This window comes from Manis pentadactyla, chromosome 3 (genome assembly GCF_030020395.1).
Source record: "Manis pentadactyla isolate mManPen7 chromosome 3, mManPen7.hap1, whole genome shotgun sequence".
Lineage (NCBI taxonomy): Eukaryota > Metazoa > Chordata > Mammalia > Pholidota > Manidae > Manis > Manis pentadactyla.
In genome coordinates, this window is record NC_080021.1 from 104,351,681 (window position 1) to 104,370,019 (window position 18,339).

General features: G+C 38.1%; 1 protein-coding gene across 3 annotated transcripts in view; it reads right to left on the reverse strand.

The window, feature by feature from the left end:
- Positions 1-1,914: 1,914 nt before the first annotated feature.
- LOC118915912 (neuroepithelial cell-transforming gene 1 protein-like) overlaps positions 1,915-18,339 on the reverse strand; it is a 65,979-nt gene continuing 49,554 nt past the window's right edge. For 2 of the 3 annotated variants that reach the window (XM_057498240.1, XM_057498241.1), the window contains 8 exons: positions 8,682-8,849; positions 8,218-8,280; positions 7,791-7,887; positions 7,576-7,652; positions 6,612-6,869; positions 6,000-6,170; positions 4,859-5,045; positions 1,915-3,723 (listed from right to left, as the gene is read on the reverse strand). In XM_057498240.1, the coding sequence (XP_057354223.1) occupies positions 3,341-3,723; positions 4,859-5,045; positions 6,000-6,170; positions 6,612-6,869; positions 7,576-7,652; positions 7,791-7,887; positions 8,218-8,268 (1,224 nt within the window). In that variant the 5' untranslated portion in view covers positions 8,269-8,280; positions 8,682-8,849 and the 3' untranslated portion in view covers positions 1,915-3,340. The remainder of the gene's footprint in view (positions 3,724-4,858; positions 5,046-5,999; positions 6,171-6,611; positions 6,870-7,575; positions 7,653-7,790; positions 7,888-8,217; positions 8,281-8,681; positions 8,850-18,339) is intronic. The other variant, XM_057498242.1, reaches the window with a different exon arrangement.

Sequence of the window (18,339 nt, forward strand, 5' to 3'; positions counted from 1 at the left end):
AAACACGTAGGAATAAACTTAACCAAGGAAGTGAAAGACCTATACCCTGAAAACTACAAGACACTCATGAGAGAAATTAAAGAAGATACCAATAAATGGAAACACATCCCATGCTCATGGAGAGGAAGAATTAATATTGTCAAAATGGCCATGCTGCCTAAAGCAATCTACAGATTCAATGCACTTGCTATCAAAATACTAACAGCATTCTTCAACAAACTAGAGCAAATAATTCTAAAATTCATATGGAACCACAAAAGATCCCGAGTAGCCAAAGCAATCCTGAGAAGGAAGAATAAAGCTGGGGGAAATACGCTCCCTAACTTCAAGTTCTACTACAAAGCCACAGTAATCAAGACACTTTGGTACTGGCACAAGAACAGACCCATAAACCAATGGAACAGACTAGAGAGCCTAGATAAAAACCCAAGCATATATGGTCAATTAATATATGATAAAGGAGCCATGGATATACAATGGGGAAATGACAAGCTCTTCAACAGCTGGTGTTGGCAAAACTGGACAGCTATATGCAAGAGAATAAAACTAGATTATTGTTTAACCTCATACACAAAAGTAAACTCAAAATGGATTAAAGACCTGAATGTAAGTCATGAAATGATAAAACTCATAGAAAAATACATAGGCAAAAATCTATAGACTACAAACATGGGCAACTTTTTCCTGAACGCATCTCTTTGGGCAAGGGAAACAAAATAAAAAAATGAAAAAAATGGGACTACATCATGCTAAAAAAGCTTCTGTACAGCAAAGGACACTAACAGCAGAACAAAATGGCATCCTACAGTATGGAAGAATATATTTATAAATGACATATATGACAAGGGGTTAACATCCAAAATATATGAAGGACTCATACACCTCAACACCCAAAAAACAAATAACCCTATTAAAAAATGGGCTGAGGATATGAACAGACAATTCTCCAAAGAAGAAATTCAGATGGCTAACAGGCACATGAAAAGATGCTCCACATTGCTAATTATCAGGGAAATGCAAATTAAAACCACAATGAGATATCACCTCAACCAGTTAGGATGGCCAACATAGCAAAGAATAGGAACAGCAAATACTGGCAAGAATATGGAGAAACGGGGAAACCTCCTACACTGCTGGTAGGAATGTAAACTAGTCAACTATTATGGAAAGCAGTCTGGAGGTTCCTCAAAAAACTAAAAATGGAAATACCATTTGGCCCAGGAATTGCACTCCTAGGAATTTACCCTAAGAATGCAGTTTCCCAGTTTCAAAAAGACATATGCACCACTATGTTTATCACAACACTATTTACAATAGCCAAGGAATGGAAGCAACCTAAGTGTCCATCAGTAGATGAACGGATAAAGAAGAGGTGGCACATATACACAATGGAATATTACTCAGCCATAAGAAGAAAACAGATCCTACCATTTGCAACAACATGGATGGAGCTAGAGGGTATTATGCTCAGTGAAATAAGCCCGGCAGAGAAAGACAAGTACCAAATGATTTCACTCATATGTGGAGTATAAGAACAAAGCAAAAACTGAAGGAACAAAACAGCAACAGAAACACAGAACCCAAGAATGGACTAACAGTGCCAAAGGGAAAGGGACTGCGGATGATGGGTGGGAAGGGAGGGATAAGGGTGGGGAAAAAGAAAGGGGGCATTACGATTAGCATGTATAGTGTTGTGGGGGGTACAGGGAGGGCTGTACAACACAGAGAAGACAGGTGCTGTTTATACAGCAACTTGCTACGCTGATGGACAGTGACTGTAGTGGGCGGGGGGACATGCTGAGAGCGGTAGCCTGGTAAACATAGTGTTCTTCATGTAATTGTAGATTAATGATAACAAAAATATAAACAAACGAATAAATAAATAAATAAATAAATAAATAAAATAAAAAGAAGTCATTCGGATTGATCTATTTACAATCTTTCTCCATTTTCACTTGCGCTGGCCAAATACAGTTCACAGAATAGTCAACATTTCCTTGAATGATCAACATTATAAGTCTGCTGTGACACAGAGCATTTAGTCCTCCACTTAAAGAGTATGATCTCATTTGAACAGAAATATTTTAGAGTAAAAGATTCATTATTTTTACCTCATGAATAAATCCACAAAAATTGATATAGTATGGTCAGAATTTCAACACACCTGCTTCTTTTCTAACTCATTATTTGCAGGTATTATAAACCAACAAATAAAATTCACTTTCCCCAAGCCTTCTATAACTTACTCTACACCCGCAAGTTTAGCTTTTACTATCTTCTTGCATGTTCTAGCACAACCAGATATTTTTACCTTAAGACCAAACTACTCTCTTTTTCCCTCTTTTTTATGTATTAGCAGCCAACTGCCTGCCCTCTTGCTTTTCAGACAGCACTAAAGCTCTCAAGAAAACCCTTAAGGTGGTTTTCTGTCAGTAGTCCAGAATACACTGAGTCAGTTCATGTGTGTTCACCACCTTGCAATACTACACTGGAAAAATTGCAGTTTTCTTAACTGGCTCAAAAACAGTATGGCTTGGTTTCCGTTGATAAAGGTAATATGATTTAAAAAACATATATATATATCTATATATGCACATATGTACACATTTTTATCAAGGTGAAAAAATAAAGGCTACCAATCTGTAAAGGTGTCAAAGTAAAAAATAAATAAATGAAGCGAATACTAAAAACTACATTATAAGAAAAAAAAATTAAATAATTGGAGGTTAAGTGAATGAAAATGAGGAAGGTGTAGTGAAAAAAACTAATATAAAATATTCCAGTTCATAAAACGGAAAATCTGTATAAAGTTTGATGCTTTGTTTCAAAACGAACTTATGTTCCTTATACAGTATAAATTATAATGTATTACACACCTGTATTCTGTGTAGATTTTAGGAGACAATGTTAAAATTTCAAATTCCGCACACGCAGTTTATCAAAGAAACACTGGTAAAATTCCAGTACTTGAAAAATTTTAAGGTTTGGTAGATATTGTAAATATCACAATAGGTAGGTATTGGAAAGTCCTAACGAATTTAGAATGAAGAAGTAACCCATTCCATAAATATTTCATTTGATTAAAAATACCAGGCTTGCATGTTCCAAATTATGAGAATATATCTTAAAAAAGAAGGCTGCAGTTTTAACAGTAATCTGTATATGTATCTTTAGCTGCCATTAAAAAAAAGCAATAACAAAAAATGTGAAGACTAGTATTAAGTAACCCTGCAACGCACCCATGCTCACATTACAAAAACCAAACTGTATACATTTATAAATAAACAGGCTCTGCACCAGTAATACACAGAACTTCCTTTATACTGACATCTCTTTCCATTCAACACCCAATGAAGATTTGTCCCTTGGCTTTGCGAAGCCAGGCTGTGCTCGGTGTGCTGACACTCTTCATGTTGTCTGTGGTGAACGCAGGGGAGACACACGCTGAAGCATCCCCATCAACTTCGACCTGAGTCACACTGGGTGCTGTAGATGCCCTTTTCTGGGTTTCGACATTCCCAGCAGAGGGGTTGTTCTCGACGCACTCCTCATGGAGCTGGGGCAAACCCTGCAGCTCGGCTGGACTGGTGGCCTGCTGGAAAGGGGCTATGGCGGCTCGAATACAGTTGATCCACTGCTGTTTGTGGAACACATCATTGGCTTGCAGAGTGTGAGACTGGCCTGGAGAGGGGTCTTGAAAGCCAACTCTAAAGATATTTTTAGCTAGGAAAAGAAAAATTGGAAAAAAGAATGGAAATCAGACTTAAAAACAGTTTGTGTAGATAAAGTGGTCATATAATCTTGGTGTGGGTGCTGGAATTTCTGTACATGTACACTTGTTAGGTGGATGGATTAAATAAAGCCTTGGGACATTATTTATTAGATGCACCTACTGGTGTCAGCGCACAACTTGATAACAGCAGCAGCTATAGGACAATGGAATCCTTTCATTTGTAATTTTTTGTGTGGAGACAGAATTCTTTTTTATTTTCCCTATGCTGTACTTTCAGTTTTTGACTATTTTGTAACTGGAAGTTTGCACCGCTTTATCCCCTTCACCTATTTTGCCTAATACCCCACCCCACCATGGCAACCACCTATTCTTTGTCTTAATGAGTCTATTTCTGTTTTGTCTGTTTTTCAGACGCTGTATGATGGAAGTGAAATCATATGGTATTTGTTTTTCTCTTTTTTCACTTAGTACAATATCCTCTGGGTCCATCCATGCTGTCACAAATGGCAAGATTTAATTCTTTTCTATGGCTGAGTTATTGCACATGTATCCACATCTTCCTCATTCATTCATCTATTGATGGACCCATATCTTGGCTATTGTAAATAGTGCTGCAGTTAACACAGAGGTACACATATCTGTTTGAATTAGTGTTTCTGTTTTCTTCAGGTAAGTATTCAGAGGTGCAGTTACTGGATAATATGGTACTCCTCTCTGTAACTGTTTGAGGAGCCTCCACGCTGTTTCCACAGAGGCTGCACCAATTTACATTCTCACCAGCAGTGCACCACAATCTTGCCCATACTTGTTATTTGTTTGTTTTTTAATACTAGCCATTCTGACTAGTGTAAAGTGATATCTCATTGTGGTTTTGATTTGTACATCCCTGATGATTAGTGATGCGGAACATCTTTTCATGTGTCTGTTGGCCATCTGTACATCTTCAGAAAATTTCCATTCAGGTTCTCATTTTTTAAATCAGATTTTGGGGTGTGGGGTTGAACTGTGTGAATATTTAAATGTATCTTATATATTAATCTGAGAAAGAATTTTTAAAGATTAAAACTAAATTCACATAGGTTCTGAGTTTGTTAATTGAAACAATTTTACAATTTGTATTTTTACCTTTATGTGAGTTGCCAAAAGCCCCTCGAAAGGACCCACCCACTCTCACATCTCCATCCTGCAGGTCTTCCAAGACCAGCTCTTGGACGGGGATTGGTCGTCGGTAAACTTCATAAGAGTGACGCTCATTTCGTGTAACAGGACGAGTCAAAACCAAGATGTCTTGAAATAGGAAAACGTAAAATTTCTGCAGAAATGAGAAACAAATACTTCCTACATGTGGAACCCTGTGATTTTAAGTGATTGGAATTTAGACATGATTGATTTCATCACATTTATTTGAGATTCCCCTTATACATGACCTCAGAAAGAGGAGGATTCGAAGGCGATGCATGTTCTGCTTGGAGAGCCTGTCTAATCTCAGACTATAAAAACTTCTTATTGGCATATAACATTAGATGAGGTAGCAGGTGAGTAATCACTGCACCCCACAAAGACCTATCAGTAGAAACATGCCTGGAAAGACCAGGATTGCATACCAAAGTTTTCTAACAAAGTAAGGAGTTAAAGAATGCAAGCTGGAAAAATGTTAATGGTTCTACTTTGTCCCACACAAATTTCAGTCTTTAAAGAGCAGCTGGGACTCACAATATAAATCAGAGACGTCAGATTTCATCTTTTTCCCAAAAGAACCTCACCTTATTAATCGTACTTCTGAAAAGCAAATAATGAAACAAAAAACACCACTCATGCTTATACTCAGCTCTGGCAGGTAATTTTTCAATTAAAATTCCAAAAGTAAGTTTGCTTCCAGTTAGTCTGCTGCAGAAATCTGGTTAGTAATGCCAAACCTACTTCCATCACTATCAACTCTTCAGAAAAATCTTCTGATGGATATGTTATTTTTTTATGAAACATGGAACTAATAATTTATTCAGAAAAACTGTTAGCCTAATTGATTTATGCTCCAAAACTAAAAAATAAAATATTATTGATTCTCCAGAGACATTTAAGTTATTCTGCAAAGACAGAAACCAAATGTGTACGTTATGAAAGCTGGTAACAAAGAACAAAAACCAGTAACCTTCTTTCACTATTTGATGAGTCCATTTTACAACCTGCTTCATAATCTATTTGGAAACAAACTGGGTAGGAAAGGGAAGCAATGACTCATTTCCTATTAGTTCTAAGATACACTTACACGTCCATTTTTATTCTTCAGCTCCCCGTGGCAAAGCAATACTTTGCTTGCTTCAATTCGAGGATCCTTCTGCCTTTCATTCAGATACTCCAGTTTGTCGATGTAATACTGACATTCTGACTCTCCTTTCTTCAAGTTGATTTCGGAGAGAACTCCTTGTATTATCAATATCTAAAAATTATCAAAAAACTGATGTAGTCTTTTCAGAGTAATGTAGTCAGTGTCCCTACAGGGCTAAAACACCACATCAAAATGATAGAATTTTAAAGCTTGAAGGGACTCTTGAAATTAGTTAATTCAGTCAGTCCCTTCATTTACAGATAAAGAAACAGTTTCAGCCTAATTAGGTAATTTGCCCAAAGTTCTCCAGCTAGGTAGTGGAAGTGGTAAGACCAGAATCCAGTCTTTTGATTAGAATATAAATACAGATTGTGTACTGCCTCTTTATTACTCAGTATGTGGTGCACGAGCATATGGCGTGCTTAAAACATCCACCAAACACCTCCGGATGTTGAGTCACTATGCATAATTGGGAGTAGCATTGCGTAACTTTCTAAGACAAGCTAATGTACAAATTTGGAAAACACAAGAATCATTAGTTGGACTACTTACAGCTTCCTGCAAAAGCTGAACATCAGGGTGGTCTTCTGGAGTATGTCTAAGAATTTCTTTCAACAGTAAAGGGTATTTGAATAGGCGACTTCGGGGATTATCGAGGAAGCTCCACAGATCTAGTTTTCGGCTGAAGGGAGACTCAAGACATCGCTGGAGAAAGTCCTGGACTCCTGGGTCCTGTTTCTTTTGGTCAAGAAGAGCTTTGGCTGCCAGCTGGTTACTACAGTAGCCTTTGTAGGCATTCAAGCCTGGCAACTGAAGAGTGACACCAGAAAACAAAGTACGGTAAGTTCCTGCTATGGTCAGTCCACTAGTAAGCTTTTGAACATGAAACATAGAGCTCACACCTGTTCTGGAAAGCTCTGACAAGCTGTGAGCATTGTCCTGCAGGTGATATTAGGGGGGAGTAGTGTATTCTGGGCCAACACCAAACACCCTTTTCTAATTTCCCTAATGTAGCTAAATTCAACCAAACACTCATGACTTTTACTTTAGCCAACTAGTTAGATGCTAGTCTTCTCTAGTCCCAGGACACCGTAGCCTTGCTGTATCACCTTCATCACCAACCTTCAGATTGTTTCTTTACTTGACTATCCCTCACTATATTATTCATGGAGAGACTGCCTTTTATCTCTCAATTCCCAGTGATCCCTCCCACAACAGTGCCAAGCATCCGGCAGGCACTCAAAAATTAACTGAAAGAATGAAACAGAAAATTAACTGCATATAATGTGAAAACTCTGTGCAAGGAGGAACATATTTTTAAAAGAAAACTGTATCATTCATCAAGTAGGTTTTTAAACAGAGACTGTAAGTTCTCACAGCTACAAAAGTTTGTTCAAGTTTAATGCATTATCTGTTTTTATAATCTAGTTCCTGGATCAAGTGCTTCTGATATTCATTACAATGACAAGTGTGGCATGTACTTGTGAAAAACTATCTGGATTAAAATACTACATACCCAGTTCACAAGAATGTGACCGATCTGCTCCACTGTCCCATCAGGCTTGGTTGCTTCTCCTATTCTTGCCAAAAAATCTGAAGCATAAAAAAGCAGAAATACCAAGAATTGGTTTATTTTAGAAATAATGCAGCACTAAATTAGAAGTTTAGATTTAAACTTCCTTGTATTCCTGCTGTTCAAGATTCTAAAGAAAATTAAGTAGCATATCTCACCTTCATGCAAAGGTATATAAGCATCCAAGTCACCAAATATATGTGTGAGTTCCTCTTCTGACATGATAGACAACTTTAACATGGGGTCGTGGTAGGCCTACCAGAGGGGGAGAAATGCGTCACACAGAGAGATCAAGCAAAGAAGACATTATGAGAGATCTGTACTTGAATGCAAGTTTGAGTAACTGTACAAAAGCTACTGTGGATTCTACTGTAAAACATAGAAGAAATTAAAGTATATGTTTGCTAATCCCCCTAAAAGACTCTCTCACTGACATTCATATTTGAAGATGTGTCTAATAAAGCTCATGTAAAAAAAAGTATTCACTAGTAGATTATATTCTGCTTCTAAAAAGAAAACTATGTTAGAATTTGTTAAATATAATTTCTAAAAACCAGAGTGTATGATAAAAAGTTATACACTGACCTTTCTTGCAAGTTTGAGATCTTCAATTAAATCCTGTTCACCTCGGGACATTTCATATATTGCCTAAAAAAAATGAAGCAAACATCATAAGTCACCATCCCTTCCTCTGAGAAAGGAAAATTATGTACAATTGATATTCACCATTATTTAACTGATGTTTCAAACAGTCCTTTTTAAAGTGTCTCAATCTGAAAACTAAAATTCAGAATGGAGTCTCAATGTTTTATATAGTGCCCTATGTATTATAACTTTACCCCATCAAAGAGTTCAATCCGATGACCCCCACCAATCACAAAGTGTTGCTTAGCGTGTATTAAGAATTACTGTCAAATACAAAACTGCAAGTTGATTTTGCCTTAGGCATTAGTTTGCTAATCTTCTGGCAAAACACCTATTTAAAAAACAGGTACTTTTTTTTTAGTATAAGCCAATATATATGCTCTCGCTACTGAATGGCAGCTTACCTCCTGACGTTTGATTTCTTTCGCAGTTAAAGACTCTCTAATGTTGACGCCTAACGTCTCTGACCACAGGACGCTACTTCTCCTTTTGGCAGGTGTTGGGACTGTTGATCTGCGTGATGACTTTTGGGCAGAAGCTGGGGATCTGCTGTCACCATGACGAGTAAATGGCTTAGAAGTGAACAAAAGAGAAAAGCTTTGGAGGACACGGTAATTATTCTTTTTTTTCGTAAAAAAAAATAGACAAGATAGAGGCAGAGCCAAGACTGCGGCATGAGTAGGACAGTGGGAATTTCCTCCCCCAAAAATATATATTTTTGAAAACAAAACAAATACAACTATCCCTAAAAGAGAGACCACAAGATACAGGACAACAGCCAGACCACATCCACACCCGCGAGAACCCAGCGCCTCATGAAGGGGGTAAGATACAAGCCCTGGCCCGGTGGGACCCAAGCGCCCCTCACCCCAGCTCCCGGCGGGAGGAGAGGAGTCAGAGCTGTGAGGGAGAGGGAGCCCAGGACAGCTAAACACCCAGCCCTAGCCATCCGCACCCAGAGTGCAGACACACAGTGCATGGAGTGCTGGACACTAGGGAAACAGGACAGTAAGACCTGTGAGCAGGTCCCCGCTGCCGACACCCCTGGGACAAAGAAAAGCGAGTGCTTTTTGAAAGTCTTAAAGGGACAGGGAACCCACTGCTGGACGGAAGCATCCTGGGATACTTAGCCCAGAAGCTGGGAATCCCAGGGAACTCCAGGCGCCCTAACCCCCTGGGCAGCAGCTCTGAGACCCCTCACGGCGATAAACAGTCCCCCACCCATTCCCCCTCCGGAGCGGCCCTGCCATAGCAGAGCAGCGCCCTGAGGCTGGCCACGCCCACAGAAAGGGAGCTCCCTCCATAGCAGCCAGGCAAGAAACAGAGACCCAGTCTATGCGCAACTGCCCAACACAAGCCGCTAGGGGTCGCCGTTGTCCCAGTAAAGAAAGAACAGGAGCAAGTGGAAAGGGTCTTGGCCCTCCCCCCTGACAGACTAGTCAAAAGCATACCACTGCATCTATCAACATGAAAAGGCAAAAAAATTTGATCCAGACCAGGCTAACCCAGACATCTTCCACATCCTCTCCAGAGAAGGAATCTGGGGAGATATATTTAACCAATCTTCCTGAAAAATAAAAGTCATAACCATGCTGATGGACTTGCAGAGAAATATGAAAGAGCTAAGGAGGGAGAATACAGAAATAAAACAATCTCTGGAAGCACTTCAAAGCAGAGTGGACGAGATGCAAGAGACCATTAATGGACTAGAAATCAGAGAACAGGAACGTAGACAAGCTGACGCAGAGACAGATAAAAGGATCTCAAGGAATGAAAGAATATTAAGAGAACTGTGTGAACAATCAAAACAGAACAATATTTGCATCATAGGAGTACCAGAATAAAAGAGAGAAAAAGGGACAGAAAGTGTCTTTGAAGAAATAATTGCTGAAAACTTCCCCAAACTAGGGGAGGAAATGGCCTCTCAGACCACAGAAGCACACAGAACTCCCATGACAAGGGACCCAAGAAGGGCAAGACCAAGACACATAATAATTAAAATGACAAAGATCAAAGACAAGGACAGAGTAATAAAGGAGCCAGAGAGAAAAAAAGGGTCACCTACAAAGGAAAACCCATCAGGCTATCATCAGACTTCTCAACAGAAACCTTACAGGCCAGAAGAAAATGGCATGATATATTTAATGCAATGAAACAGAAGGGCCTTGAACCAAGGATACTGTATGCAGCACGATTATCCTTTAAATATGAAGGAGGGATTAAACAATTCCCAGACAAGCAAAAGTGGAGGGAATTTGCCTCCCACAAACCACCTCTACAGGGTATCTTAGAGGGACTGCTCTAGATGGGAACACTCCTAAAAAGAGCACAGAACAAAACACCCAACATATGAAGAATGGAGGAGGAGGAATAAGAAGGGAGAGAGATAAAGAATCATCAGACAGTATATATAATAACTCAATAAGCAAGTTAAGTTAGACAGTAAGATAGTAAAGAAGCTAACCTTGAACCTTTAGTAACCACAAACTTAAAGTCTGCAATGGCAATAAGTACATATCTTTCAATAATCACCCTAAATGTAAATGGACTGAATGCACCAATCAAAAGACACAGAGTAATACACTGGATAAAAAAGCAAGACACATCTATATGCTGCTTACAAGAGACTCACCTCAAACCCAAAGACATGCACAGTTTAAGTCAAGGGATGGAAAAAGATATTTCATGCGAACAGGCAGAAAAAAGCAGGTGTTGCAATACTAGTATCAGACAAAATAGACTTCAAAACAAAGAAAGTAACGAGAGATAAAGAAGGACATTACATAATGATAAAGGGCTCAGTCCAACAAAAGGAAATAACCATTATAAATATATATGAACCTAACACAGGAGCACTAGCATATGTGAAACAAGTACTAACAGAATTAAAGGAGGAAATAGAATGCAATGCGTTCATTTCAGGAGACTTCAACACACCACTCACTCCAAAGGATAGATCCACCAGACAGAAAATAAGTAAGGACACAGAGGCACTGAACAACACACTAGAACAGATAGACCTAACAGACATCTATAGAATTCTACATCCAAATGCAACAGGATACACATTCTTCTCAAGTACACATGGAACATTCTCCAGAATAGACAACATACTAGGCCACAAAAAGAGCCTCAGTAAATTTAAAAAGACTGAAATCCTACCAACCAACTTTTCAGACCACAAAGGTATAAAACTAGAACTAAATAGTGCAAAGAAAGCAAAAACGCTCACAAACACATGGAGGCTTAACAATATGCTCCTAAATAATCAATGGATCAACAACGAAATTAAAAGAGATTAAAGCAATATAAGGAAACAAATGACAACAACAACACAAAGCCCCAACTTCTGTGGGACGCAGTGAAAGCAGTCTAAAGAGGAAAGTATATAGTAACCCAGGAATATTTAAGGAAGGAAGAACAATCCGAAATGAATAGTCAAACGCCACAATTATCAAAATTGGAAAAAGAAGAACAAATGAGGCCTAAAATCAGCAGAAGGAGGGACATAATAAAGATCAGAGAAGAAATAAAATTGAGAAGAATAAAACAACAGAAAAAAACCAATGAAACCAAGAGCTGGTTCTTTGAGAAAATAAACAAAACAGATAAGCCTCTAGCCAGACTTATTAAGAGAAAAAGAGAATCAACACACATCAACAGAATCAGAAATGAGAAAGGAAAAATCACTACGGACCCCATAGAAATACAAAGAATTAGTAGGGAATACTAAGAAAACCTATCTGCTAACAAGCTGAAAAACCTAAAAGAAATGGAATTCTTAGAAAAATACAACCTTCTAAGACTGACCAAGGAAGAAACACAAAACCTAAACAAACAAATTACCAGCAACAAAGTTGAAGCAGTAATCAAAAAATTACCCAGGAACAAAATCCCCTGGTCAGATGGATTTACTTCAGAATTTTATCAGACATACAGAGAAGACATAATACCCATTCTCCTTAAAGTTTTCCAAAAAATAAAAGAGGAGGGAATACTCCCAAACTCATTCTATGAAGCCAGCATCACTCTAATACCAAAATCAGGCAAAGACCCCACCAAAAGAGAAAATTACAGACCAATATCCCTGATGAACATAGATGAAAAATACTCAACAAAATATTAGGAAACCGAATTAAAAAATACATCAAAAGGATCATACACCATGACCAAGAGGGATTCATCCCAGGGATGCAAGGATGGTACAACATTCGAAAATTCATCAACCTCATCCACCACATAGACAAAAAGAAAGACAAAAACCACAAGATCATCTCCATAGATGCTGAAAAAGCATTCGACAAAATTCAACATCCATTCATGATAAAAACTCTCAGCATAATGGGTCTACAGGGCAAGTTCCTCAACCTAAAAAAGGCCATATATGATAAGCTCACAGCCAACATCATACTGAACAGCAAGAAGCTGAAAGCTTTTCCTCTGAGATCGGGAACAAGACAGGGATGCCCACTCTCCCCACAGTTATTTAACATAGTACTGGAGGTCCTAGCCACGGCAATCAGACAAAATAAAGAAATACAAGGAATCCAGATTGGTAAAGAAGAAGTTAAAGTATTTGCAGATTACATTATACTGTACATAAAAAACCCTAAAGACTCCAGTCCAAAACTACTAGAACTGATATCGGAATACAGCAAAGTTGCAGGATACAAAATTAACACACAGAAATCTGTGGCTCTCCTGTACACTAACAATGAAGTAATAATAAGAGAAATCAGTAAAACAATTCCATTCACAATTGCAACAAAAAGAATAAAATACCTAGGAATAAACCTAACCAAGGAAGTGAAAGACCTATACCCTGAAAACTATTAAGACACTCTTAAGAGAAATTAAAGAGGACACGAGCAAACGGAAACTCATCCCATGCTCTTGGCTAGGAAGAATTGGTATCGTCAAAATGGCCATCCTGCCCAAAGCAATATACAGATTGGATGCAATCCCTATCAAATTACCAACAGCATTCTTTAACGAACTGGAACAAACAGTTCAAAAATTCATATGGAACCACAAAAGACCCCGAATAGCCAAAGCAATCCTGAAAAAGAAGAATAAAGTGGGGCAGATCTCACTCCCCACCTTCAAGCTCTACTACAAAGCCACAGTAATCAAGACAATTTGGTACTGGCTCAAGAACAGAGCCACAGACCAGTGGAACAGAATATAGACACCAAACATTAACCGAAACATATATGGCCAATTAATATATGATAAAGGAGCCATGGACATACAATGGGGAAATGACAGTCTCTTCAACAGATGGTGCTGGCAAAACTGGACAGGCAAAACATGTAAGAGAATGAAACTGGATCACTGTCTAACCCATACACAAAAGTAAATTCGAAATGGAACAAAGATCTGAATGTAAGTCATGAAACCATAATACTCTCAGAAAAAGACATAGGAAAAATCTCTTACACATAGACATGAGTGACTTCTTCATGAACATATCTCCCTGGGCAAGGGAAACAAAAGTAAAAATGAACAAGTGGGACTATATCAAGCTGAAAAGCTTCTGTACAGCAAGGGACATCATCAACAGAACAAAAGGTATCCTACAGTATGGGAGAATATATTCATAAATGACAGATCCGATAAAGGGTTGACATCCAAAATATATAAAAAGCTCATGCACCTCAACAAACAAAAAGCAAGTAATCCAATTAAAAAATGGGCAGAGGAGCTGAACAGACACTTCTCCAAAGAAGAAATTCAGATGGCCAACAGTTATGAAAAGATGCTCCACATCGCTAGTCATCAGAGAAATGCAAACTGAAACCACAATAAGATATCAGCTCACACCAGTAAGGATCGCCATCATTCAAAAGATAAACAACAACACATGTTGGCGAGGTTGTGGAAAAAGGGGAACCCTCCTACACTGCTGGTGGGAATGTAAGTTAGTTCAACCATTGTGGAAAGCAGTACGGAGGTTCCTCAAAAAGCTCAAAATAGAAATACCATTTGACCCAGGAATTCCACTTCTAGGAATTTACCCTAAAAGTGCAGCAGCCTAGTTTGAAAAAGATGCACCCCTATGTTTATCGCAGCACTATTTACAACAGCCAAGAAATGGAAGCAACCTTAAGTGTCCATCAGTAGATGAATGGATAAAGAAGATGTGGTACATATACACAATGGAATATTATTTAGCCATAAGAAGAAAACGAATCCTACCATTTGCAACAACATGGATGGAGCTAGCGGGTATTATGCTCAGTGAAATAAGCCAGGTGGAGAAAGACAAGTACCAAATGATTTCACTCATTTGTGGAGTATAAGATCAAAGAAAAACTGAAGGAACAAAATAGCAGCAGAATCACAGAACCCACGAATGGACTAACAGTTACAAAAGGGAAAGGGACTGGGGAGGATGGGTGGGAAGGGAGGGATAAGGGTGGAGAAAAAGGGGGCCTTACAATTAGCATGTAATGTGGCATGGGTACATGGGGGGCTCTACAACACAGAGAAGACAAGTAGTGAGTTTACAGCATCTTGCTACGCGAATGGACAGTGACTGTGAAGGGGTATGTCGGGGCAACTTGGTGAAGTGAGGAGCCTAGAGAACGTAATGTTCTTCATGTAATTGTAGATTAATGATACCAAAATAAAAATAAAAATAAAAATAAAATTGTGAGGAAACACATGTAACATATAAGTGACCATTTTAAAGGGTACAGTACTGTAGGGATCAGAGGTATTAAGTATGTGCACATTGTCATCCAAGTATATCCACTACTGTTCTCCAGAATTTTTGACATCTTCTCAAAACTGAAACTCTGTGCCCATTACTCCCCGTCTTCCCCACCCCTCACTCCCTTGTAACCACCATTCTACTTTCTGTCTCTATGGATTTGACTATCCTAAGAACTTCATATAAGATGAATCATGTTTTTCCTTTTGTGTCCGGCTTACTGCACTTAGTGTAATGTTTTCAAGGATCATCCATGTTGTTACTTGTATCAGAATCTTATTTCTTTTTAAGGCTGAATAATATTCCAATGTATGTATATACCACCTCTTGTTTATCCATCCATGAGGAATTTTCTCTCTGTTCCAAGTTTGTTAGATTTTTTTAATCATGAAAGGATATTTTGATTTTTGTTTATTGCTTTTTCTGCATCAATTGAGATAACCATTTTCCCCCTTCCTTCCTTAATTGTTAATATGGTGTTATTACATTAACTGGATTTCATTTGTTGAGCCATCTTTGCATGCCAGGAATAAACCTTACTTGGTCACTGTATATGCTCCTGCTTAATATGTTGCTGTAACTATTTTACCAGTATTTTGTTGAAAACTTTTGTATATATGTTCAGAAGAGATATTGGCTTATAGTTTTCTTTTCTTGTAGTATCTTTGTCTGGCTTTGGTGTCTGGGTAATGTTGGCCTCATAGAATGAGTTAAGAAATGCTCTTCCTCTTCAAGTTTTTGGGAGAATCTGAGGAGTGGTGTTAATTCTTCTTTAAGTATTTGGTAGACTTCACCAGTGAAACCATCTGCTTAAGGTCTTTTTGTTGTTTTGCGAATGGTTTTGATTATGTATCCAATCCCTTTACTAGTTCTAGGTACATTCAGATTTTCTCCATGATTCAGTTTTGGCAGGTTGTGCATTTCTAGGAATTTGTTCACTTCAGCTATTATCTAACCTGCTAGTATAAAACTGTTCATAGTACTCTCTTATAATACTTTTTATTTCTGTAAATTGGTATTAATATGTCCATTTGCATTTCTGATTTTAGCAATTTGAGTCTTTTGATATTAGTTTATAATATAATACAATATAACACCTGTCCTAAGATTTATATATCAAGTCAGTTCTCCTTTCTAAAACTAATTTTACAAAATAATGAGCAATAGAAAAGAAGATTCAGTGAAATCTACAAGGTTTTCATAAGAAGAAAGGTATAGGGAAAAAAATAACATACCTACAAAGAAAAATAAAGCATAATAGAAAAACATGTTCACAAAAAAACCTGTGTTCTAAAATTAGCTATGAAAGAGCATATGTGAGAAAGGTGATAAAGTTAAGGAAAGAATTAGAAATATCCAGAATCTGAAATCAGACAAAAAGGATGCTGGAATGCTTTTCAATGGATTACCTCATTTCCTAGGGCCATGTACCTTTTATTTGATTCACTGTTATTGATTAGGTTTTTTTTTACAACCATAACGGTTACATCTGTAAGATGTTTACTGTAGAAAACTGATAGCACTGCAAATACTTTGCAGGTAGAGATGCAGAGGTCATTATTCTGCTTGGCACCTAATTTAGCAATCTTATTCCATCACTCTTCAGTGACTAGAATACTTCAGTGTTTCCATAGCACTCTGACCAGCTTCATCATTCTGCTGGCTCACTCAGTACTACGAAAATTAAATATTTAACAGGTCTTCACTCTTCAAAGAAAAAAAAAAAACACATAGCAAAACAGAAAAGCCAAGCTACAACAAAATGAAGAGACAGTGCTTCCCCCAAAACCTTTAGTTTGTCAGACAACTCTGAGACCTACATGGTGTCAGCATTTGTGCCCAAAGATGCAGACAGAAGACAACTGGACTTCTCTGGTGGCCCTGAGCATAGGGCCCTTCAGTGGCATGAAAACAGGAGACTAGCCTGGGAAGGACTCCAAGGATTGAATTCTCAGGCTGAGAGTAAGAACAAAGTCTATTGGTGTTGAAGCAGTCTGAGCCCTATAAGCTCTCAAAACTAACATTGCTCTGAGAAAAACTTTAAGGAGTAGGATCCAAATTGAGCAGAACAGAATAAGAGAAACAAAGACAAGAAAAAGTTCAGATAAAAGAGAGGTGGGTCAAAAAAAGGAAAGCCCTCAGATAGCCTGAGGGTTGTATTTTTTAAAATCACTTTGTGAAAACAATAGAAGAGAGAACTCCAGTCACAAAGATGAAAAACAGGCTATTTGACCCACTCCTCTTACCTAAAATTACAGGAAAACTTACTGCACTTAAAAAGTAACAGAGAAAATCATGCATCCCATTGAAAACTATGATAAGAAATAGAAAATGTGGAGTAGAATAATGTCTCTATAGCATAAAAGCAATTAAGTGAGTTGTCATAATTACACACAGAAAAGAAATCGTTCAGTAATTTGAAAACATGGTAATTTGTACATCCTTACTATAACCTATATGTAAAAAAGCAAAAGAAAATGACAAGTAACACATAAAATGTTTTCAGTAAGTGTAACATTTATAGTAATGCAGTAGTAATTTATAGAAATGTAGACTGCTGTCTTTGACCCATGGAGAAATCAAGTATATAATTTAGTCAGTATCTCCAGGAACCCAGATTTTTGGTGTAGCTGAAAGAGATCTAGATAATAAGAGTGACAAACTTATGTGAAAACCCTTAGCCTTGAATTTGAAAGAGTATAAATTCATGATTTATTATATCTTAAAAAATTACATGTATTTCCTAGCTCTGCTCATAAAACAGGATGAGAAACAATGATCAATCCAAGGAGTGTGCATAAAAAATGCCCAGATTTTAGCCTCTACCATTTCCTAAGGAAACCAGGGCTTTTAGAAATGACTGGTTTCAGGTGTGGAGCAGAAAAAAAAAGTGCAAGCAGTCCTGGAGTATATTGTTATCTTGGAAGTAAAGAAGGTCTATCAAACCTCTAAGATCTGTCTGGCCAATGGTTTCAGACCCCAGCGAGTTCGCTATGGATGCAGTGAGACCAAAGAAATGACAGTAGAATGATTCTTTAGGATGAAAGTGTTTATTATCTGGCTTGTTATCGTGGAGGTGGGTCAACCACTAGCATTTCTGCCTCCGCCCAGATTACTGGGCTGAGCTCTCTATATGGTGCAATAATAGCTCATTGCCTGAAGGCCTGGAAGTGGCAGACAAGCAGCAGGCCAATTACATAATCAGGTGGTTTAAGTTCAGTGAGGATCCTAGCCATAGGAACCCGAACTCCCCCACACTCCACCACTCCACGATTCTTGCCTTACAATCTACATGCTCTCAATCTTCCACAGTGGTCCCTGTGCGAGAAACCTGGAGCACTGTCACC